General features: G+C 40.4%; 2 protein-coding genes across 12 annotated transcripts in view; both read right to left on the bottom strand.

Moving 5' to 3' along the window:
• Stard9 (StAR related lipid transfer domain containing 9) overlaps positions 1 to 4694 on the bottom strand; it is a 98428-nt gene extending 93734 nt beyond the window's left edge. For all 4 annotated transcript variants that reach the window (XM_042276019.2, XM_042276021.2, XM_042276023.2 and 1 more), the window contains exons 1-2: positions 4528 to 4694; positions 66 to 135 (exon numbers count right to left, since the gene is read on the bottom strand). In XM_042276019.2, coding sequence (XP_042131953.2) covers positions 66 to 135; positions 4528 to 4574 — 117 coding nt within the window. In that variant the 5' untranslated portion in view covers positions 4575 to 4694. The remainder of the gene's footprint in view (positions 1 to 65; positions 136 to 4527) is intronic.
• On the bottom strand, positions 116 to 23965 carry LOC121828996 (uncharacterized). Of its 8 annotated transcripts, XR_013050700.1 has the most exons (11): positions 23530 to 23965; positions 22241 to 22355; positions 21911 to 22084; positions 21575 to 21681; positions 19985 to 20122; positions 17066 to 17130; positions 15380 to 15413; positions 14364 to 14436; positions 12429 to 12501; positions 9536 to 9632; positions 5217 to 5647 (listed from the first exon to the last, which is right to left on the bottom strand). XR_013050700.1 is itself a non-coding variant. In XM_076570472.1 (10 exons), the coding sequence occupies exons 1-10, from the start codon at positions 23763 to 23765 to the stop codon at positions 5604 to 5606; spliced, it is 1083 nt and encodes a 360-aa protein (XP_076426587.1). In that variant the 5' UTR covers positions 23766 to 23965; the 3' UTR covers positions 5217 to 5603. The 8 variants fall into 8 exon arrangements, 3 of the variants coding, with proteins under 3 accessions (XP_076426587.1, XP_076426585.1, XP_076426586.1); XR_013050697.1 differs by lacking the exons at positions 5217 to 5647; positions 15380 to 15413 and adding an exon at positions 116 to 135 and having other exon boundaries at positions 23530 to 23933; XM_076570472.1 differs by lacking the exon at positions 12429 to 12501.
• Between the last annotated feature and the right edge of the window lie 450 nt (positions 23966 to 24415).

The raw sequence follows: 24415 nt of genomic DNA, 5'->3' as shown, positions 1-24415 counted from the left end.
ACCCCCAGAGACCCCTTTAATTATAAAGATTCCTATCTACAAAACCAACACAATTTCAGGCTTACCTTTACATTCCTGACTTTTGCCACTTTGCCATCAACTTCCACAATAATTCTTCCCCCTTCTTTGGTCTCCCTAAGAAATAAAAGCAGAATTCAAATGAGAAGAAACACTTTTTGTTTTCTGAGACAGAATCTCAGGTAGCCCAGGCTGCCTCAAATTCACTCTCTAGCCAAGAATGACTTTGAGCTTCTGATCCTTCTGCCTCTTCTTCCCAAATGCTAGAATTACAGGCATGTGCCACTACATCTGGCACCCACTTAAAACACACACACACACACACACACACACACACACACACACACACACACACACCAAGAACAAAAACAGAAAGAAAGAGAAAGAAATTAGTTTTATTACTGTCCCTGTTCCAGTAATCCAGTAAGTGGAATGCCCGTCTCCATAAATAGCTAAAAGTATATAAAGACTCCGTTGACGGCATAGTTTCCTGACCATACACTGTGACTCTGAAATCACTGTCACCTTATTTTGGTAATCTTCTATGTACAAAGTACCACATTAGGTACAGATACTGTAATTTGTCCATCTACCCTATTCTTCTGATACAGCTTCATAGCATATCTTCATTTTGACAGAACTTTAAAGCAAAACCTAGAGAAATTGCATAATTTGTCCAAGGCCACCCAGCCAGGACCAGTAGAACTGGGATTTAAGTCCAGATCTGTCTGATCCTTAACTAAACCTTAAAAATCAGGCTTGGAAAGTATCTTTGGTCCAGCACATGACACAACTTCTCATTGTCTCTAGACCACTGAACAAAGTTCTAATGAAGTCCTCTCTGCTGAAATGTTGGGCATACTTTACATCTGAAGTCAGGGTGAAAGCCAAGGCACTTAAAAATCTTCCTATGTTGTCCTTACATGGTAACACGGCCAGCAACTAGCCAACCTTTACATTCACTTTAAACTTCTTTCTTGTAGTGCTGGGGACTTAACGGCACTCATTTTAATAGGCTTATCTGGTGATCCACACACCTGAAGCCCACCTTCTTCATAACAAAAACCTTCAGCTAGGGCGAGACGGTTCATCAACTGAAGGCACTTGCTGTATCTGGAATAAAGCCCTACATAAAAAACCTCTCTCTAGCTGGGTAGTGGTGGCACATACCTTTAATCACAGCACTGGGGGGGTGGGGGGACGACGACACAGAAACAAGCAGATCTCTTTAAGTTGAAGGCCAGCCTAGTCTACAGAGCTAGTTGCAGGACAGCCAGGGCTATTACACAGAGAAACCCTGTCTTGAAAAACCAAAACAAACAACGGAGCTAAATGGCATTTTTGTTAGTTAAATTTAAGTGTAGGTTGTTTCTTCCCCCTTAAGGCCTTACTGTACTTTCTTGTCCACTGTACAGAAGACAGTACATGAGAGAGAGTTAATCTACCATGGTGAAGGGGATCAAATCCAATGCCTCATACATCCAGGCAAGTGCTTTACTACTCAGCCACACTCCAAGTCCAGAGATGTTCCTAATCTCCCAGGATCATCAGTCCACAAGAAGGTAAAATTGTCCCACCTTCCTCTGCTCACCTACAGAAATGTTGGCATTAAATTTTAAGAGGGCAGAGAGGATAGCAATCTTAATTAAGAAGCTGGTTTCAGCTGGGCAATGGTGGCGCACTCCTTTAATCCCAGCATTCGAGAGGTAGAGGTAGGCAATCTCTGTGAGTTTGTGGCCAGCCTGGTCTACAGAGGGAGTTCCAAGACAGCCAGGACTACACAGAGAAACCCTGTTGTAGGCTGAATCTTAAGAGGTTTTATTGATAAAAACAAACCTGGAGCCAGGTATTGGAGTGAATGCTGAATGATCAGAGAAACAGAACAAGCTACATCCAACCTCACCTTACCAATTTCTCAGCTGATATTGTTTCCTCAGACTGAAATCCTCTGAATCTTCATCCAAATGGATCTCAGTTTAACTGCTGCTAAAGGCTTAAAAAAGGCTCTAGTTCCTGGTCCTTAAGCCTTATATACCTTTCTGCTTCCTGCCATTACTTCCTGGGATTAAAGGTGTGTGTCACCACGCCTGGTTGTTTCCAGTGTGGTTTTGAACTCACAGAGATCCAGATGGATCTCTGCCTCCAGAATGCTAGGATTAAAGGTGTGAGCTACCACTGCCCAAACCTATGTTTAATATAGTGGCTGTTCTGTTCTCTGATCCTCCCAGATAAGTTTATTGGGGTGCACAATATATCAACCACACCCTGTCTTGGAAAAAAAGATCAACATGGTTATCCCTATTTTATAAATAAAAAAACTGGAATAAATTAATGTATCATGTCAAAGTACAGGGCAGTGGGGCAGAGTACAGAATTAGCAGGTGTGTTCCTCAGTGGTGAATGACTTTGGACAGACAAGGTCAGCATCTCCTAATGAAAAACAGAATTTCTGATTATGGGGAACAACTGGGGTCAAGGGTAGGACTCCAAAATCACTTCGGAGCTGTTATTTCATTCAGGGATTTCTCTGGTCCTATGGAACAAAGGAACCATTTTGGGCATCTTGGGAAGGAGCAGTGTGGTGCAGTGAATCAAATCCTGCTTTTAGAACTTAGCAAGACCATGTTCTCATTTGGAAAATACTATTGTAAGCTTGGGCTAAATGACTTCAATGGTTCCTTCACAAGCACAGTATCAGTGCTTATGACTTATCTGAACGTTGGAACAGACTACATAATCAGCAGATTCTCCACATGCAAAACATGTCAATGAACAGTGGGTACCACCATCATCTCTGCAGATTTCTGTGGGAATTGAAGAATGGTCTGGTCTGAACTTCTTAGCTGAGATCACACTGAGTTTTTACATAACTACCCCTGAATCAGTGATTGAGAATCTGCAGCCTGCTAAAAATCATCTCACACCTGGAGATCTTGACAATCTACCCCTTTCTCTCAAGCCTCTTCACTGGAGCTAAAAGTAAATACGCTTCCTGGTTGTCTTCATTTTTGTTGGATGAGGTATGTTATTCTCTGCAACGACTGCAAGTAACAAAGGCGTTTCAACATCGTTTTCTTAATGAAATCCATGCTGTTTGAATTTCCTGGTTCCCAAGGAACTAAAAAGTCAAGAGTGGTCAATGTTGCTATCCTAAGAACTCTAAAAAATACTTTGGAAACAGATCTACCAGCAGCTACCTCCTCCTGGATAGCAGCTGCTCCCAGGGAACCTCCAACCCAGAGTCCCCACAGGCAGTTATGCCAAGTCAGATGTTTAAAAACCACCCTGGCTGTCCTGGAACTCCCTCTGTAGACCAGGCTGGCCCCAAACTCACAGAGATCGCCCCCCACCCCCCAGTGCTGGGATTAAGGTGTGCAGCCGCCTCTGCCTCCTCCGATGCTGCTGCTGCTGCCGCCTCCGCCGCCGCCGCCACCGCCGCCACCACCAGCATGGGTACATGCTTATGTGCTCCTCCTACCTCACGCTTCTCATTCTGTCAAGACTTTTCAAAGCAAGTGGCCTCTGCAAGGACAAACCTAAGCCCCCGAGGACAAACCTAAGCTCCTGTCACAGGAGACAAGGCCTTTCTTGATCTCTGTCCCCACTTATCATCTTGTGTACTGGACATTTTAAAAAAAAATTCTACAATGAATTCCAATACATGTCGTCTGGTCTAGAACCACACTCTGCCATTTTTATCACCTCTCACCTGCTTCTATCCAAGCACATATCCAAGGCTCCCACCTACACCCTAACAGCCTAAAGTCACTTTCTCTTCCTGCTCTTTAGAGAGCGCTGTACTTTCCCCTATCCGTCAGAAAATTCAAAGATCATTCAGAACAGTTCAGACACTCAACTCTTGTGCAAAGCCTTCTCTGGCTTCCCAAGTGAGTGAAGAGGATGAAATCCTCAGCTCCACACTGGATGCCTCGAGGTTTGAGAGGTGCAGAATCAGGCTAAGCACAAGGAACTAGCACCGAGGTGTTAACTTCCCCTTTCCCTAGGTCACAGTTCTGTTCTTAAAACACGTCAGCTGTTGAGCACAGCCTGAAACCAGTCTCCCTGGGCCTCGGTTTCCCTCCCACATCCTGACAGTTCTTCCTTTGTCCCCACAGAGGACTCCCATGTGTATGTACGCACACACAGCCTCCAGTCCTCACTTGGGTACTCCCGGGACACCAGAGGAGAGGAGACTGCCCATCCCTATGCACCTCCTCACGTCGATATGCATGAGAAAGGCCCTACTGAGTGCTCCAAGAAACTTGTTGGCAAGATGCCAGGGACGTGCACCCAGGGCAAGCGACCCCTGAAGCCACACAGGAGCCGCTGTCTCCTAGGACGCTGCTTGAAGCCCTGTCCCTCCGGGCCTTCATGGCTTCTGGACGCTGAGCCCTCCGGGCACTTCGAGTCTGGATTTTTCTCCGCACCAGTCCGCCTAGAGGAAAGCGGGGACCTCGCGCTCCGCTCAGTTCACTTGACGCCTCAGGCGCCCCCTCCTGCCAGACTCACCGCTTGCTGAGAGGCCGGACCCTTACGGCCACCCGCACATTCGCCATCCCTCCGCCACAGCCCAAGACCCGCACAGCGGTCGGGCGGAAGCATCCCTGGCCGGCGTCCAGCGCACAGCCCCAGCCCCAGGCACAGCAACGAGCCCCGACTGCCCCGCCCGCCCCACGCGCCTCCGGGCCGCAGCCCCGGCCTCGCCCGAGGGGGCGGGGCCCCTGAGCCTCGGCCAATCCTGGCCAGGGTGGGCGGGGGGACGCGCGGGCCGCTCCGCCCCTCTCTCGCTCTCTCCTCCTCCCCGGACGCTCCCGCCCGACGGGGCCGGGGCCCTCCCAGCCTCCTGCCAATTCTGAGACGGGCGGGCCGGGCCACCATGTCTCGCCCTGCCCCTCGCACTTCCTCGGACACCCGCGCATGCTGTGGCACCTCCTTTGTTCTAAGATTTGGTGAGAGTTTTTGGTTAATACTCGAAAGTTCATGAAGTAAAATTGCTAAATATTGTTTTTTACCCTTTTGGTCTGAGATGTCAAAATTTTAGGAGCAAAAATGAGGTGGAGCCTTTCGTGGAGGCTGAGGCAGGAGTATTATTGTTAATGAGTTCAAGGTTAACCTGGGCAGTACATGGTGATTTGAGGTCAGCTTGGAGTGCAGCGTGAAATCTTGTCTCAAAACAATGAAATGGGCAAAACAAGTGATTTTTGCAGTTCCAAGCAGTGTTTAATGAGGAGGGTTTTTGTTTTTGCTTTTTTTGGTGGTTTGTTTTTTTCTTACTAGCAAGTTTCTCTTTACTGTCCTGGAACTTCACTGCCCCCCTAGCAGTATTTATGACACAGTAAATGGTGTCTGATCAGAACTGTTTATACCTGTCAAGTCTCAAGCTCAGCCCAAACGTGAAGGGACCAAAACCCCTTCCCAACCAGTGGTGCTGATGAACACTTAAGAGTTCTAGCAACGGGAAGTTCCAAAACAGCCACGTAGGAAGCTCCTGACTCACACAACAAAAACAGAAACACGGGGGGGTCTGTTTCTGATGGTGACAAATTTGTGTTCACTGAAGTCTTCTCAATCTTCATACATCATGATTAGAGGGGGGCAGGTGCAGGGTCAGCCATTGCTGAATTATTAACTGTAAATTTAAAGATTCACAGACAAAATAAAAACAATAAAATAAAGTCACTTCCTTCATGGAAATTGGGATCTTACAGAAAAGGAAATAAATACCTACATGTATAACATGGTGAAAAACATTGAGTGCAAGGAAAAATAAAAGGGAATAAAATAGTCTTTATGTACCTGGAGAGGAAGTTACATTCTCTAGAGACTCTTTGAGCAAGCAGTCACTGATAACACGGTGATATTCTAATATATTTGAGGAAAGTAAGGCTGGGGAGTCATTCAGAGACAAATTCCTTTCCTCTAGACCCAGAGGTGTTAAAAATTGGAATTATAAGCTGGGCGGTGGTGGCGCACGCCTTTAATCCCAGCACTCGGGAGGCAGAGGCAGGCGAATCTCTGTGAGTTCGAGGCCAGCCTGGGCTACCAAGTGAGTTCCAGGAAAGGCGCAAAGCTACACAGAGAAACCCTGTCTCGAAAAACCAAAAAAAAAAAAAATTGGAATTATAAATCTAGAAGCATATGGACTGATAGAGAATGAGCAATCATATAACCACATGGAATTAATGGTTTTTTGCCTCTCTGAGAGTTCTTTTGGCGTGGCTGTAACCATTCTCAGTTGTAGAAAAATGGAGGATTCTTTGCTTTGCTATGTTTTGAACTGTTACCCAATGGATTTGTCTATAGATTTATTTAAAATGTCCACACAAGTGCTACACAGGATCTGTACCACCTGGGAAATTCTTACAAGTGCTCATCTCAGAGCAACCAAATCCAAATTTTCATTTCTAACATAATCCCAAACTGGATATTTATGAAAATGTGAACAGTTCCGGTCAACACAGACTCTCCTTCTAGACCATGTATTATAACATTTTTATGAGATCTAGCATGTTGTTTGTACAGCCTATCATTTCTCCCAATTTCAAAGAGCTAAGACTCCTTAATCATGACAATAGGCTTCTAATCTGTAGGTGTCATTCTTCACTACTCTATTTTAAACACACACCTACACACACATACACACACAAAACCATACACTGAATTCTTTATCATACACTAGATTATCTTTGGATTTAGTGATGCTTTGTGTGATTTATTATACACATATGACTGATTATCTCCATATTATATATAAATTATACCAATCTATGAGCCAATACTTCAAGCCACACCAGATTTAGAAAAGACAGGATGCATGACAACACTTAGTTCTACCTCTTAAATGCACGTTGGTAATAGCTGCTCACTTCATGTATTTTCAGTAGTGAAATACAATTATCAAAAAAGTGAACTGAATTTTCAGATGAATACATTAGGAACACTGTGCCTGTTATAATGTTTGCCTAGCAAGCAGGTGTCTGGGTTTGGTCCCCAGCTAAAAAGAAAAAAAAAAAAAAAAGAATGTATTCTTTTTTTCTCCAGGAGTACATTATTTGTATATACAAATCTTTGAGTCCTCAAAGAATGTCTACTAAACCACTATGTCATCTAAAATGTATTGTCGAAAATTACAATTAATGTAAGGTTTTGTGAGATATTTGATTACACTGTATAAAAATATGTCACTGTGATTGGTTTAATAAAAAGCTAAATGGCCAATACCTAGGCAGGAGGTAAAGCTGGACTTCTGGGCAGAAAGAACTCTGTGAAGAGGAAAGGCAGAGTCCAGCTGGTCACAGGGGAAGCAAGACATGCAGGAGGAGAGGTAAAAGCTACAAATCACATGGCAACATATGGACGGATAGAAATGGTTTAATTTAAGTTGTAAGAGCTAGTGGGACAAGCCTAAGCTATAGGCTGAGCTTTCATAATTAATAATAAGTCTTTGTGTTGTTTTTTGTGATCTAGTGGCCCAAAGAAAAACATATCCATCCACATATGGTGCCCAACATGCAGCCATGTAGATCCACATAAGGCCTGAGAAAACTAAGAAAAGTTCTCACTGGGAGCCACATGTGGCTTACTAGTCCTGCATTCTCTCAGGCTGGCTGGTGCTCAATGGTATACAGATGTGCAGCTACCAGCTGCTGCCTGTGGACTGGAGCCAGCTGCTCAATTTCCTTCATTTATTTTCTGTCCTCTCTGTAGGTCCTAATCTTCATCCTCCTCTTCATCACTATCCTTAGTTCCTAACACTCCTCAACTCTGAAAGACCTCACATGCCACTAATATGTCAATGCTACCCACCATTAAAATTGTTTTCTTCAAACTTCCTAAGTAAAAAAAAAATATAGCCATTTAATATATTTTATTATTTAATAAAAATCACATGAGTAATTTTTAGTGGCAGGAAAATAATTTCTATTTTGTTGTTTAATTTACTTCAGTCTTTGTTATGCGTATTAGTGAAATGTGTTGTATGCACATGGTATATGTACGTGTCTATGCAGGTGCATACCTGTGTATGCTCAAACAGAGGCAGAAGAAGACAACAAGTGACCTTGACTAACACCATCCACCTTATCCCATGAGACAAGATAAATCACTGAGTTTGAAGCAAGGCAAGAAGTCAGAATATCTCAGTGATCCTCCTGACACTGTCCCCAAAGTGCTGGGTTACAGGAGTACACCAGCCATGCCCAAATTCCCCCCACCCCCACTCTCCCAAAGCTGAGGACCCAACCCAGGGGCTTGAGCTTGCTAAGCTAACGTTCTACCACTGAGCTAAATCCCCAACCCCATGCCCACCTTTTTATGTGAGTCTAGATATAACTCAAATCTTCATTCCTTCATAGCAAACTCTCTTTCCCTACCAAAGATTCAACTCCCCAGCCCTCTGTCCTGTTTTTGTTATTTTTTTGTTCTAATTTATATTTAAAATATTACCTCCTTTTCCCCTGCCCTTTCTTCTCTCGATCTGATCCCATGTACTCCAACCTTCCTCTTTCTGGACTCCATGGCCTATTTTAATTGTTATTGTCACCCAAAAACACATATGTGTGTATACATATGCTTTAATACATAAATAAAACCTGATCAGTCTGTTTAGTGTTACTTACTCTGTCCTGTTTCAATTATACATTTCTTCAAATTACTTTGTCATCTTTCCCCTGACTGAATCCTGACTTTTTACCTCTTCGGCCAGTAACCAAGAATAAATAAACAATCAGAGTAATATTTACCAAATGATTCATGAAATAATATTTGTCTATAGTAAAGTAAATCTACCTCTGCATGATGCAGTTTGTCGGACATTAATGACCTTTTGTAACCGTGAGATGGTGATGAAAATTGGAACAAGTTTTCCTTGCTTCTCAAGCCAGTTTTGTTACATGAAGACAACTTTTTCATATTCTCAACCCACGCATCCTTGCTTTCATACTCAGTACAGTAAAACCTTTGTCCTTTTTTCTTTCTTTCTTTCTTTCTTTCTTTCTTTCTTTTTTTTTTTTTGTTTTGTTTTTTTTTTTGTTTTTTTTTTTTTTTTTTTTTTCGAGACAGGGTTTCTCTGTGTAGCTTTGGTGCCTGTCCTGGAACTCATTTTGTAGAGCAGGCTGGCCTCGAACTCATAGAGATCTGCCTGCCTCTGTCTCCCCAGTGCTGGGATTAAAGGCATGTGCCACCACCCCACCCCGCCCGACTCCTTTTTTCTTTATTTATTCCTTTATTATTATTTTCATATTTATTATTGCTCATTCCCCGTACTCATTTCTTCCTTACTTCCCCAGAGACACTGCATATAAGAATGTCATGAACTGATAACCATAAGCAAACTCCGTTAGTAGCAGCCTCAGTGTCCCTGTTGCTAACACTGGTAACAGGTGCCATCGGTGTCCTTTCATTTCCACTTTTCACTGGTGTCCATTGACAGGGAAGTCCGTTGACTGCTAGATCCATCAGTACTCATGTTAGACACAGATACTCTGTCAAATAACACTTTACAGAATGTAGTTCTTACCTTCTACTGTTCCTTTTGCTTCCTTTTTGTCTCTTTGATCTCCAGCCCCACCTAAGTTACTAGGACATTTAGCAGGAGCATGCTTAGAAGAACTTGGCTAAAATTAATACCAAAAATAAAGCAATTAATGTTTTCTTACTCATTTTAGGATATGTGAATTTCCCTTGTTAAAAAAAACTATGCATAAAACAAAAAAAGAATGTGTCTAAAAACAATTATTTCAATACCCAACCTTATACATGCTGTCTACATTAAGCTTATCTCTCACCACTGTGTAAAACAAAAATGGAAGTTTACAAGAGACATGTTCATAGATCACTTGTCATCTGATTACTTATACACATTTTATAAAAGAAGTTAACCTTACATTGCCAAACTCTTACATTCCACATAGAAAATGAGTATTTTTTAAAATTATTTCTTCTTAAACATCCCAGTAAAAAATTATTTTTAGCCAGAGAATTTTCCATCTTCTCTCCTTGGCAATCAAAACATAACAATGCTTTCACAAGAAATGTGCTTTCTCTCTGTCTGGAATATTTCCCAAATTCACATTTTTGATAAAATAAAGTACCTCAATTTAAAAAAAAAAAAATTCTAGATTTTACCAGCAGACAGCTTCTAAACCTAGACGACAGGAGAGGAGAGGAGAGGAGAGGAAGGAGTGAACATAGGTGGTGGGGAAATGGTTTTGCCTGCTATAAGTGAGGCAGAACAGGCGCTAAGAAGTGAGGTGGTGGCTGGTCTTGCTCCCGGAAAAAGCTGAATTACACTGTTCATCAACAGAGCCAGTAACAAACACAAGCGCCACTGGCCCTGTGCCTTCTTCCTTTGAGAAAACTGACCTCCGTCTGAGTCACTGTGACTCCCAGGGCCGCATCCTAGCCCAGGAAAAAGTATGCCTACAGAACAGAGACCCACAACTGCCTGGACATGTCCTGCTCTGTTTACTATTTATTAGTAGCCTATCTGCCAATCTCTCTAGTTGGTTGTGGTGTCAGGTCAACCATGAGACTGGCTGACTCTGTGTTGAATTACCGTTTTACTGTGCTGTGTCTAACTTTGGCCAGAGATTTATTTCCTTTGGAAGTTTTGGGTTGGAGAAACACTTGAAGACACCCACAGCCCTGCAGAGTGGGCAGGAATAAGACACCCAGAGACCCCACCCAACACATGGTCCAGCTACAGCATGAGCCACTATGATTGTGCAAGTTTGGAGTGGAGAGATGGGAGAGAGAGAAGCAGAGCAGCTTGAGCACTATGAAGAGAGGTGGATGTGGAGACTCAGTGATGGAGAAGAACAACCTGATGTGAGTTTCCTCCGAAGTCATCTGAAGCTATGATAAAATCCTAGCCTGCACTGGTGCTGAGGGGCATTTCTGGGTCTGTAGCCATTCAGAAGCAGGGGTCTGTGCTGATGTCCATGGCCCATGTTACCACCAAAGGCCATGTGGTTGTCCTTGGTCTGGACTGTTGCCTGGGACCACACTTTTATGAAGGGCTGCACAGTGTTGGCCTCAGCCCTCACTCGATGCAGCACTCAGAAGAGTGGGCCCTGCATCTCACTTGGGTAGCACAGTAGGGCTGGCCCTAGTGGAAGGGGGGTGGGTGAGCTGGCCCTGAGGGCATGAAAACTGGAGAGCTGGCCCTGCTCCTTATCTGCCATTCAATGATGTGAGCAGAAGAGCTGGCTCCACCCTTTGCTGCCCTAGGCATTGTGTGAGCTAGCCTGGGCAGTGCTGGAGAGCTGATCCTGCTGGTGAGGATGTGGGAGCTGCCAGGCTGACCTACTCAGCTGTCACCCAGGTTCAGATCCAGGGCTATGAATTGGCCCATCCCGACATCCACCCCATCTGTGATCTGCTGAAGCACGTGAAGGGACCAGTCCTGCAGATCCAAAGCTGCAGGATCTCCATGACACAGGGCAACAAAAGGATATCCAAGAGGAGTCCCAGTGAGGGTCCAGTATTGATAGTGTAGCAGAAACCAGAGGCCTCAAACTAGACCAAGGATTCATTGCAATGAACACTTGAAAATAAAGATGTATGGACTAAAACGGGGAAAAGAGAAGATAGGAAAATATAAAGGAAGCCTGGGGATGGGGGGGAGCTCGAGAGAAGGGGAGAGTAGGATGCAGATGTCTGAAAGGGGGAAAATGGGATAAGCAGATTTGAACTACAGGAGAACGAGAACAATAATACATAGAGAGGAAGGAAAGCTAAATAACACTAAGGATGTTTGAAAATCCATACAGAGCATACTATTGTATGTTTACAAAAAATATATATGATATATGTATGTGTGCATATATAAATAATTTAAATGAAGTTCCACCACTTTGGAAGATGCTGCTTTCCAGGGAGCCATAGACTGTCTGACAAAACCTTCAGCTCCAGGCAAGGGAAACGCCCCTTTGAGTTGTTGCTCAGTGGATTCTAAGAGACTCCCAAAGAAATATAGGCTCTTCAGGTTGGAGATAAGACTCTATTACTGGAGACACCACCCACCTCAGACACAGGACTCAAAGAAATCCAGAAGGAACTGGCCTGGAATGCTTTTTCATGAGGGCTGACTTTCATAGCATCCCAAAAGCACTATGCAGGCTATCAGGAGAGAAAAGCACCAACAGCTCTACCTAGTTGCAGAGCCTGTGCGTCACATCAATGACTTGTTGAACAAGATATCCCCAGTGGTGCAATAATAGCGCTTTCTTCTTAGTGGTAACCAATAGCTGTCTAGCTTGATGTAAGGCCTACCTAGTAGAAGGCAACTCATACCTGGTACTGTAAATCTGGGCAGCAGTCCTTGGCAGTGGAGGTCATTGAATCCACTAGAGAAGAACCTACTACTGCCATTTCACCCAATCATTATAATTTCTAGTTTCAATACCTACCAATGAGTATAGTTCTCACTCCTCACAAGATAAGTTTCCTTTGTAGCATGTAGAGACTATCAAAGAGTCATAACTGGTAAAAATGAAAGTAACTGGTTACTGTTGGGTGCTTGACACTTCCTGATAGAGTTACAGTTTCAGTCCCTGCTCCTAATATTCAGGGAACATCAGGGAATAGGAGTCAGAAAGACTGAAGAGTCAGAGAGCCAGTATACCTATTGCAGATACTATCTTCTAGACATGAATTGAAAGCTGCACCCATGAAATTTTAAGAATATGTTTTCCAAACATGACTTGCATAATGAAAATATCAGTAAATACCCCAAGGTGAATGGGAGAAATTTCATGAGGTACCATCCCTAGATGAAATGAAGAATCAGTTTTCTCCAGGGACAAACCTCCTGACAGGTTACCTAATCTCAAGTGGTCAGCCCTAGATACATGTATGTGTGTACAAAACGAAAAGTACTCAGTAGATTATATATACATATATGTGTGTGTGTTTATATATTTACATATATAAGAATAATAATTAAACAATAAGAGGTCATGAATTTGAGAACAGATAGGGACATATACAGAAGAAACTGGAGTGGAGAAAAGGCAGGGCGAAAATGATATAAATGCAATATTCATATATGAAAATTTAAAAAATTAAAAATATTTAAATTTGCCTGGTGGTAGTTGTGCACACCTTTGATCCCAGCACTCAGGAGACTGAGACAGGTGGATTGCTATGAATTCAAAGCCAGCCTGGTCTACATAGCAAGTTCCAGGATAGCCAAAGTTACAAAGAGAAACGCTATCTTTAAAAAAATAGTTTTAAGCTTGGTTTGGAGCGTGCCAGATAAAGCAGACCACTTCATCCCTGGAACTGAAGGATGACTTTGGCAATGCAGAATGTTTGCATTCTCAAATAAAAGTTTTCAATTCTAGAAGAGAAAGTTTATGTGACTATATAATTAAGTCTTTATAACTACCAGTATTATTCAAGAAAAAAATGTAGGTTTTTCTATCAACCTATAAACAGTATAATAATAATTCTTTTTTCTAATTATATCATATAAAATGGTACTTCATGATTGAAGAAAAATCCATTATGAAAATATCAAGCTATCATTACCCTTCCAGATGGTATTTGAGCTAATCCTTTTTAAATACGGTACAAATGTGTGTAAATCTGTATCCAGTATTCACATCAGGAAGGATAAATTTGGCAAAAATCTTGATTAGTGTTTTTACAGCTTTCAAACCGCTAACAGATGACTTGGAATTGGAGTGAACTAGAAAGCAGCTCTGACTGTTGGAGTCGCCCTTGCAGCTGTGTGGTAGAGCGCTTTCTACATGTACACTAGAACCTGAGTTCAAGGTCTACACACACAAAGAGACATGGAGTAACAAAAATAAAGCCTACAGCTATCACAAAAGAACATGAATGCTAAGGTGAATGACTTTGCTAAAAATGACATGAGATATCCATCTTGCTGGAGATATTTTAAAAAGCAGATATCAATCTTCCACAAATAATTCTGTGTCCTCTGGTAGGAATCTCTTCTTCATTATGATTCTGTGATATTATCATATTAGTATGATTTATAAGTCACAGTAAGTGCCATTGATCCAAATATTATTTACCATATTTGAAATCTCCTCTTCTATGGAATTTCTATTCCTAATACAATTCTCTTAAACTGTGTATTTCACCCCTTTCCCTATTACCTTAGAATAGTTACTTGATCTTTGTTGTTTATCAAGTTAAAAAAGTATTCAATTAGTCACCAGCCACAGTCTTATGAAAACATCTCTTCTCACCAACTGTCTACTGTTGTCAACAGAATGACAATAGGTAGACCACTACAGAAGCTCAAGAGTTAACACCCACCCTAGAAACACATTTCTGTACAAATGTATTAAGTTCAAAAAGCAAAATTTTACCTTTTCATCAAAAACACCATCATCCTCACTTGACTTAGACAAGGTGGATCCAGAAGTAGGATCATCGTGGTGCCTACAAGAGGAAATACACAATAAAAATGATGAGTGCAACTTAAAAAAAGTCAAAAGTCTCCATATTAAGTTACATTTCATAGTCATAACTGATATGAATAGAGTTTGACATCTCATATTATTAAAAACAACAACTTCCCATTTCCAGTTTCCTCTTTGCTTCTGCCTCTTCCAATATATAAGAGTAAATATGTTCAGATTCTTTAGTCCATGTGAATAGTGACGACAGATATGTTGGCAGGGCCTTAGGTGAACTTAACTTCATAAACTGCCTAAACTTAATGAAGGATTCACAAATCATTCAGTGCCTCACAGAACTCATACTACTTTAACCTAGAAAAGCCTGCTTCAGAACCTAAGATGTTCAACTGAAACATGGAAGTCATGTTGTTCTGCTATGAGAACTACTATGGAAAAGTAATCATTAATTTCCCTTTGCACTAAAATAGTAAAAGGAGTTCCCTGAAACATCTCAAATGTCTTAAAGATAATTTAAGAATTAGATAGATAGATAGATAGAGGTCAAATATCTATGTAATCAATGGGAATGCCTTTACCAAAGAGAGTAGAACAGAGAACAATGTAAACTATTTTTACTTCAACATATAAAATTGACTTTTGAAACTGATCTGATGTGCATCTAGGTCTCAGGGCTACATGGGCTTCTTTCAGTCTATGCTAATGAGCAAGAGAATACATGGGAAACCAAGTCAGACTGGTAGTTAAATCATGGGAGCACTATTCTGAATGACAGATGTGTAATTAGAAAAATCATGTGTTATAATAGGAAAAACATCAAACATTTATTATGGTAGTTATAAGGAATAACTAATGTTAACCATAAAATATTGGGGCTACAACAGAGTAGAATGCTGAACAAATATTTATTTATCTGCACATTCCAAAATTTGGAAACAGGATTTTTATAACTATATGAATCTTACTTGGCTAATGAATTGTCTTCAGAATTCTTGTATTCTATTTAAGAAAAAGAAATGTATTTTAAATAGAACAATTAAAAAACTCTAAAATATTAAAAACATAGTGACTCTAAAGGATTATTAGGAAGCATTCCTTTCAGACCATCTCTAAAGAATAGCCTATTGTGGGTGCTAATTATAATGCTTATTGAGTAATGACTACTCTAAAAAAAATAAATCTACTTCCTGTTTCCTATTTTCTAGGCCCAAAGGAAGAAGACTATAACTTACAAGAATTTGACACCTAGAAGTAAAGTGCAATGTCCAGTGATATTCATGGTAACTCAGTTCTAGAGACTGACTTAAACAGAGCCATAAGCTGACAGTGCCAAATAAACAGCAGAAAATATGTGCAGTGTGACATTGAGCTTCCTTAAGATAGTATTTCTTATCACAAACTGAAATTTGGACCAAATACTTGATATAATTCTTTGTGAATAAAAAGATAAGCTCAACATGTCAACAGTGAACTTTGCAGCATGGCACACATGGAGCTAGACCAAAACCAAAAGGATTTGCAAAGACTTTTCAGCTGTAAATCAAGCAGGATACAAGTCATCCTCTTCCAGGAACAATCTTAAAAAATTCTTCCAATCACAGCTATTTTCATGTTCTTATATCTGGTGCAAATGGAACTCAGACTCATCTGATACAGTTCCTGCAATAGAAGGAACTACTAGCCGGGCGGTGGTGGCGCACGCCTTTAATCCCAGCACTCGGGAGGCAGAGCCAGGCGGATCTCTGTGAGTTCGAGGCCAGCCTGGTCTCCAAATCGAGTTCCAGGAAAGGCGCAAAGCTACACCAAGAAACCCTGTCTCGAAAAACCAAAAAAAAAAAAAAAAAAAGAAGGAACTACTGCAATATCAGACCTGAAGGATTTACCAGTCCTGAACTGTGCTAAATAAAGAGACATTTAAGCTTAAAAGAACACAGAGGTAGCAACAAGCTTCTAGAGAAATGTATTTGATATGTACTAATGAAATGAATAACCTCCTGAGATTGTTAGACATGGTACCTGAACTGAAGAAAACAGGCTAAACAGTGATGCTAGTTCAGAGTGTAACTTCTTTCAACCTTTTTCATTAAGTGGAAAACTGCTATAAAAATAAAGCTTTTTCCAATGTGTTTACCATCATATCCTATGCTTGTGCTCAAAAACAACAGGCAGAAAGGAGCTGAGGGAGCAATGGCTACAGAGTTTGCTTAAAAAGGTATGAGGTTCTGTGTTTAATCCCTAGTTACACAAAAATTTATTGATTTATTAAAGAAAGCTGCTGAGTGTGCACTGCATGCCCCTAACGTCAACTGAGATGTTAAGACAGCGTGGATCAGGAGTTCAAAGCCAACCTCAACTACACGGTAAGCTAGAAGCCATGACAGGATAACTGAAATAATGTCTCAACATAAACAAAAAATAAATGTATTCAGTGAGGTTACTATAACTACACATCAAAGAGACAACCTTTAATGGGAGATAAGTAAAAATTAGGGCAACAGAATGTGAGTGCTGTTGCCTAAATTAAATATTGGAAATATGGGAAGGAGTTTCAATTGTATATGCTTAGAAAACATGTAATAACAGTGTTGGTTTATATTGGTTGTGTGATAATCATGGTTTTAATATTCACTTCTCATTGTCATAAGACTTACCTTGACTGTCATCTTTATTTTTAATATGTAACTTTACTTCATGATCCATAAGAATCTTTCGACTACTGCCGAATGAAAAAAAAAAACCATAAAGTTTCTATTTTAGTATTGATATGAAAAACCTTTTTATACTGTGTTGAATTTTCCAGAATATTGCAGACAATATCAAAGACATTACCATACTTAAATAAAACCCAATATATTATTTCCTTTCACAGCTTATGGTCAGCTATTACATCTATCCAGAAAACATGAAATCCTTTTCTAATTCCAGTTCTTTTGCTGTGATAAAACAGCCTGGCAAAAGAGAATTAGGGGAAGAAGGGCTTACTTTGACCCACAATGGTAATCATTATTACAGCAAGGTCCAGACAGCAGGAACTTGAAGTAGGTAGTTGCACGATATCCACAATCAAGAGCACAAAGGAATGCAATGCATGTTCCTCACATACACTATTCTTATACAATTCAGGAATCCTGTTGTTGGTTGTTTTCTTTACTCTTTTGCTCCTAGCTTTTTAGGGAGCCTGCCACTGAGCTCCCAAATAAATTACACACAGAGGCTTCTTCTTTCTTATGAATGCCTGGCCTTAGCTTGGCTTGTTTCTAGCCAGCATTTCTTAACTTAAATTATCCAGTTTACCTTTTGCCTCTGGCTTTTTCCTTTTCTGACTTCTGTTATTCGATCTTATTCTATGGCTGACTGTGTGGCTGGGTGGCTGGTCCCTAGCATCTTTCTCCTTCTCGCTAATTCCTTTTTCTTTTCTTTCCCAGATTTCTCCTCCCATTTGTTCTCTCTGCCTGCCAGCCCCACCTATCCTTTTTCCTGCCTTGCTATTGGACAATCAGCTCTTTATTAGACCAATCAGGTGTTTTAGGCAGGCAAAGAAACACAGCTTCACAGAGTTAAACAAATACAACATAAAAGAATGCACACAACTTTGCATCATTAAAACAAATGTTCCACAGCATAAACAAATGTAACACACCTTAAATTAATATTCCACAATATACTCCTGCCTTGGAAAAGATGCTACTCACAGTAGGCTGGGTCTTCCCACACCTATCAACAATCAAGACAATTCCCCACTGACCATCTTACAGGTCAATCTGATCTAAATGACCACTCACTGGCACTCCTCCAGGTGACTTTAAGCTGCATAACTTGATAATTAGAATTAGCCATCATAAGCCCTCTAAATTTCATTGATAGCTGCTCTAATTTTATGTCTTATCATTTAGAAAAAATGAGCTATGTAACAATTTGAAAATACAAGCTTTTTATCATGTGGTTTCTTTCCACTAAATAAAATGATTGTGCGCTATTACCAAACTCTCAATGACCAAAAGCTGAAAACTAAAACTTTACAAAATGTCACTTAGTTACTTGTAGTCTTCCTCTACCTAACCAAGCTCTGAACCTGCAGATCCTTGTTAGAATGATTGATTGTTCTGTTTGTCTCCAAATTCCTTCGAAGATAAGATCCTATCCTATCCATGGATTCCAATGGGACATAATGTGAATGAGGTCTCTTAAATACAGACTAAGGCTGACAGCTACTCAGAGAAGGATGATATTGGCTCTCATAGCACCTAGGAAAGGATGCTGCACAGAATGCAAAGGGGTCTGGTTCTAGCAGTAATGAGTAAAGACTTATGATATTCCCTGCAACATGATTTGAACATTCTTGACAGCTTACAATGATCCCAGGTCAGATTTTCTACGAAAAGAGATAAACTCTTCACAGTTCATAAACCATAAAGGTCTAGGGTTAAAATGACATGTGGCTCCATGGAAGGTTCTGAATAAATGAGAATGGTCAAATAGGTAGCAATGGGTGTGGCACAAGCTGAAAAGCCCGGCAGCCAAAGGAAAGAACTGTCACTTTGGGACTAACAACTCAATTAAAATATTGTAACTTTTCAATGTAAGTGTGAACTGCCATAAATCGTTAGAGAACTGATTCAACAAAGGCAACCTCATCATAAAGGTCAGGCTCTACTGATCTCCAGGACAAGTGTGACTAGCAACACTGCAGCAACAGAATCATAAAAACAAAAGGAGGACTAGATGCCCTCTTCTTGCTCCACCTGTCTTGTGAAAGAGAGCATTCCTACTGGGACTTAGGGAACTCGGAAACCTTTATCTTTTTCAAGATTCAAAAAGCAATATATAGAAGAAAGCCCACCAGAGGAAGAAACACTATTTTCTGCAACACTGTAACTGAAGACTAAAACAGCCAGTTAGAATATCAAACATCTGAATATCTATATAGTACAGAGTTTATAGTTGGATGAAATGGAAAATGTTAGGATCCATTGTAGTGGGTAGCCATTCCAGCTTTGATCTGGAAGTTCCAGCCCCCATTGAGGCTTAGGTAACTGTCAGCCTACAAGGTGGGGCCAAGAGAGGACCCTGAAGACCCGAGATCTGGATGGCCAGCTCTCTTGGTGCCTGGACCCTGGACGCTGGAGGTAGACCGAGCAGAATTCCCAGAGAACACCGCCGGACTGCGCTACACCTTTCCCAGACCCTGTAAACTATCCCTTCACTTGTAAGTTACCCCACAAAATAAACCTCCCTTTTAACTACATGGAGTGGCCATAATAATTTCACCAATAATCCATAGTTTTTAAGGTCTGGAAAGTTCTACACAGAGATGTAGCTCACTGATAGAATTGCCCAGCACAAATGAGGCACTTCGTTCAGTCTTCAGCAATACCAAACCAAGTCATGAGATAAAGAAACCCTTCTTCGTTTCTACTTCTAATGGTATGCATTTTGCATACTGGATAGTCACTGCTATTCCAAAACAACCTAGAGTCAACATTGGTACATTATGTGAGGGAAGATGAAGACTTTGGGATTAATTTGAACTGCAAGTTAGTGTTGACTCGCATTAGAATGCAAACACCTACCCTTTACTTGTGCCTTCAATAGCATAACGTAAGGCAGTCCATCCAAACACATCTTTAAAGAAAAAGTCAATGCCTTCATCCAGAAGTAGACTGACCATATCTGTTGAATCCCATCTTATGGCATATAAGAGTGTGTTTCTGAAATAAAACAAAATGCTTCATTATTAGATAACTTAATTAAAACTGTAAATACTTGGGTATATTTTATAAATTTAATGTCTCGCTTGTCTGTTTGAAATTGTCCTTTTGTTTTGTTTGTTTGTTTTTTGTTTTTCGAGACAGGATTTCTCCATGTAGTTTTGGTGCCTGTCCTGGATCTCACTTTGTAGACTAAGCTGGCCTCAAACTCACAGAGATCCGCCTGGCTCTGCCTCCTGAGTGCTGGGATTAAAGGCATGTGCCACCACTGCCCTGGAATTGTCCTTTTCATACACATAAATATTATTGGTTACAAAGATTCATCTTTATATATGGTGTGCAAAGATAAAATAAGAAAATGGATGGGAAGCCTCTGGCAGTGTTCTGCATGTTCTTAGTAGAATTCTTAGATTTATCAACTTTGATAGAATATAAGTGTATACAAGTTATTCTTCTTAAGTAGATAAGGACTTAAATACAGATGTTTCTATTTTCTTTAGTTTACTGTAACATATAATTACTAATCAGATAACCATCAGAAAACTGAAAGCTATTTTCATTATCTAAGGTATAACAACATTATAAAATACTCTTAATAATAAAATTCATTATAGTTACAGTTAGTAATGATGACAACATGTGCTATGCACTGCCCTAAGTGTTACATAAATGATCTCATGAAAACCTTTACAAGGTATTGTCCTCCTTTTCATATTTGGTGATATGTAACACTAGCAGTTCAGACACCTAGCAACTAGGTAGCTGACATTTTAACCAAGTCATCTATGAATCTGCATCTATCCACCTATTTCTTAGCTTCATTAATGTTTCTCCTAATGAAATGAATTTGCTTTCCTTTCCCAACACTATGTAAATATAAACACATCAATACCAGTTGTACAGGACAAAAGGGGGTGGGGTTGAATAGCATCCTGCAATAACAATTCTAGTCATTATAGGATAATCTAACCTCATTATTCTTCAAAGAGAATTGAAAGGTAAGAGTCATCTAATATACTGTGATTGTCAACTCTTTTTATGAATATTATGGCATTTTATAGGACAATCATATAAGAGTAAGGGAAAACAGTACAAAACGATTGAATTTTGTTGTGAATCAAAATTAATCAAAAAGTCTAAACTTATTAAAAAAAATTAGTAAAACCAAACTGAAAACCAATTAATGTGCCATAAGATCAGTTGTCCAATCAAACAAAATATCAAATAAGAAGCATCAATCAATATAATAAGGGGATATGAAACATAAATGATTTGTGTTGCTCACCTCAACTTACTGCTTTGCTTACCCAACTAATTAGACTGATGACTAGTGGATACCTGATCACTGAATCCCTGTAAGTTAGTCTTCTTCCCATCAAGTTGATATTTCTTGGTTGTGCAATTGCTATTTCAGAATGTCACTTTTTTTTAAAAAAATTCAAACAACAGTACCTTTTCATCTTATCAAATACGTGTATATTTGCCCCCTTCTTTACTAAAAATTTTGCCATCTCTATATTGTTTTCCTTGAGAGCCAGTAAAAGTGGTGTAAAGCCATCCTGCAAAACAAAACAAAATAATCTGTAATCCAAAATCATTGTAATCTTCAACTGAGTTGAGCCTTAAACAGTCCTTATGAATACAAAGCCTTGCTAGAGTGAATCAGCAGCTTCTTCTCTCAAAGGCCACTGCACATTCCTTGTCCTGGAAATGCCCTACATCTACCTACATGTGACACATGAAACCTTATTTTAGATTATTTGGGGACTACTATGCGGTGAACTATACCTTGTTCTTTTGTTCCATGTCTGCATTGTATTTAAGCAAATATTCAGCCAGCTTCTGATTGTCTTCAGACACAGCATAGTGAAGAGAAGTATTGCCATTTTTGTCCATAAGATTTGGATCAGCACCATGCTTCAACAATGTACACATGCATCCATATGTCCAGTTTTGTACAGCCTAGGGATTATATCAAGAAACAAATTGCTTGTTCAATGAATTCAATATAAACATCACATAGAGTTCACCAAGTAGTAACATGATCATGGGGTAAGTTTGTTTTATAATCATTTAAATTAAGTCTATGGCATGCTAGATTTGGACAGCTATACATACCTTCATCAGAGGTGTGATGGAATTCCTGTCAACAGCATCAATGTCACAATTATTTCTCAGTAGAACACTTACTACTTCTTCTCGGCCATAGACACAAGCGAAATGCAGAGCAGTCCTATGGAAATTAGAAATTTTAAATGAAATTCTAGAACACTATCTTAAAATTAACAATTTCTCATGTAATCATAAAATATTAAATGGCACATAATTCTTTTTTTTTTTTTTTTTTTTTTTTTTTTTTTTTTTTTTTCTTTTTTTTTGGTTTTTCGAGACAGGGTTTCTCTGTGTAGCTTTGCGCCTTTCCTGGAACTCACTTGGTAGCCCAGGCTGGCCTCGAACTCACAGAGATCCGCCTGCCTCTGCCTCCCGAGTGCTGGGATTAAAGGCGTGCGCCACCACCGCCCGGCTTAAATGGCACATAATTCTTAAACATTGAATGAACAAATACTTAAGTCCTTGTGAAAAATGGAAATATTTATTAGATTCTATTACTCACTATATTGGTAAAGACAACATTTTCGATAGTGTCTTTTGTGTGGTGCTGTGAACTGAGCACATGGCCTCTTCCATGCTTAGAAATTAATCTGCCATTGAGCAATACCCCCAACCAGGAACAGGTTTAGAGAAAAAGCATGGCATTTAGGTTAAATCACCATAGGTTTAATTATAACTTAAACTTTGCTATCAACTACTTAGGCTTTCTATGAATCAATTCTCTCATCAGTAAAGCAAGCATCAAAAACAGTAGTTATCTCACAGAATACCACTGTGATTCATCAATGGGAATCATGCAAAATGTCTAGAATAGCTCCCTGCACTCCACATCTCAGTTTAATATTATCACTGTCCCTTCTGCTCAGCAAACAAGATTTCAAGTACATAAAATTATATGATAATTATTTTTCTATTACGTTTAAGTATTACTAATTTCAAAGATTCTAAATTGTATTTAAAGTCTCTAAATTTGCTTAGAGGGGGTAAAGCAGCAAGGTTTTAAGAATAGTACAATGGGTATGCTACATAATAGATGTTCATGTTATCAGTGGTGAATAAATTACTTCGTAAATTTGTGATTTATCAGGATAAATTTGCAGGCAGGGTGGGACAATCTGGACTAGAGACCTCTAGCTGGAGTGCAAGTCTGGAGAGAGCACTGAGGATCCAGAGAAGACAGAACATAGAGAGGCCTTCCCCTCCTGCTGGCTCCCCTATGCTGGTCTTTGAATATAACAAGGGCCATATCACATCCTCCACGCAGGCCGCTCCCTCCAGCTCATAAGCGCTGTTACCTTTCCTTAAAGTCTCTGTCATGCACGCTGTGTTTCCCAAGGTTTATCATTCTCTGCAGTCTCTTGACATCACCTTCACTTGCAGCCTGGTGGATCTTTTTGAGAGGTTTGTATCTGGGTTTGTTTGGGACAGAAACGCTTTTCATATCATGTAAAATGTCCAACAACTTTTTTCTTGGGACATCGCAGAAACCCATAGGTGTCTTTTCCTTAATTCCATGAACCAAGTTCTTCATGACTGAAGCTACTGGTCTCACCACCTGGCCCTGACCCTTCGGATTTTCCCAAGGACTGGTCCTTAGACCAACTAACTCGCAAACTAAGTATTAGCTTATAGAAAAATCAAGATATGTCCACAAGGTACCCCACCAAGATTCCATGGTGAGAGAAAGAGCTTATGACACACCTAAAGACCGTTGATCAACTCCAGGTTGCCAAGCAACCCTGGTGACCATTGGTGTACTGTGCGCATGCGCAAGAGTGGGTCTACTGTGCTGCTAACATCCCTAGAGCTAAAGAGTGTTCATTGTGAATGTATGGGCCACTTCTGGCCATCTCTCTGCAGGAAAACAAGTGTGTTCCATTAAATATCCACATCACTCTCACTTTAGACAATGCTGCTCCTCTGCTTACTTCTCTCACTCCCTGCTCCAGCTCCTTCCTTACTCCCCTCCTACACCTTTTTCTTCTCTTCTTCCTTCCCCCTTCTCCCTCCTTTACTCACACAACCTTAAGCTCTTTGTCTTCCTCTTCCATTTTTCACTACCCCCTTTTGAACCCCATGCTTCTCCCCCAGGAGCTGCCAGAGTTTGAAGCACCCCCACCCGGCTCCTTCATCTCTTCAAATGCACCCCTGGAAAGTCCATCCTAGTGCCGCCCTTTCTTC

Source organism: Peromyscus maniculatus, chromosome 4 (genome assembly GCF_049852395.1).
Source record: "Peromyscus maniculatus bairdii isolate BWxNUB_F1_BW_parent chromosome 4, HU_Pman_BW_mat_3.1, whole genome shotgun sequence".
Classification (NCBI taxonomy): domain Eukaryota; kingdom Metazoa; phylum Chordata; class Mammalia; order Rodentia; family Cricetidae; genus Peromyscus; species Peromyscus maniculatus.
This window is presented reverse-complemented; position numbering and strand designations above follow the sequence as displayed.

What these genes read in the sequence shown, in the direction of transcription:
- LOC121828996 (XM_076570470.1), bottom strand. Translation starts at nt 23,765, where the DNA reads ATGAAGAACTTGGTTCATGGAATTAAGGAAAAGACACCTATGGGTTTC. An exon ending in ATTGAAGGCACAAGTAAAGG is followed by an intron (nt 17,131 to 19,984) that starts GTAGGTGTTTGC and finishes TTCATTCGGCAG; the next exon opens with TAGTCGAAAGATTCTTATGG. An exon ending in GAAGACAATTCATTAGCCAA is followed by an intron (nt 14,437 to 15,379) that starts GTAAGATTCATA and finishes TTCCTCTTGTAG; the next exon opens with GCACCACGATGATCCTACTT.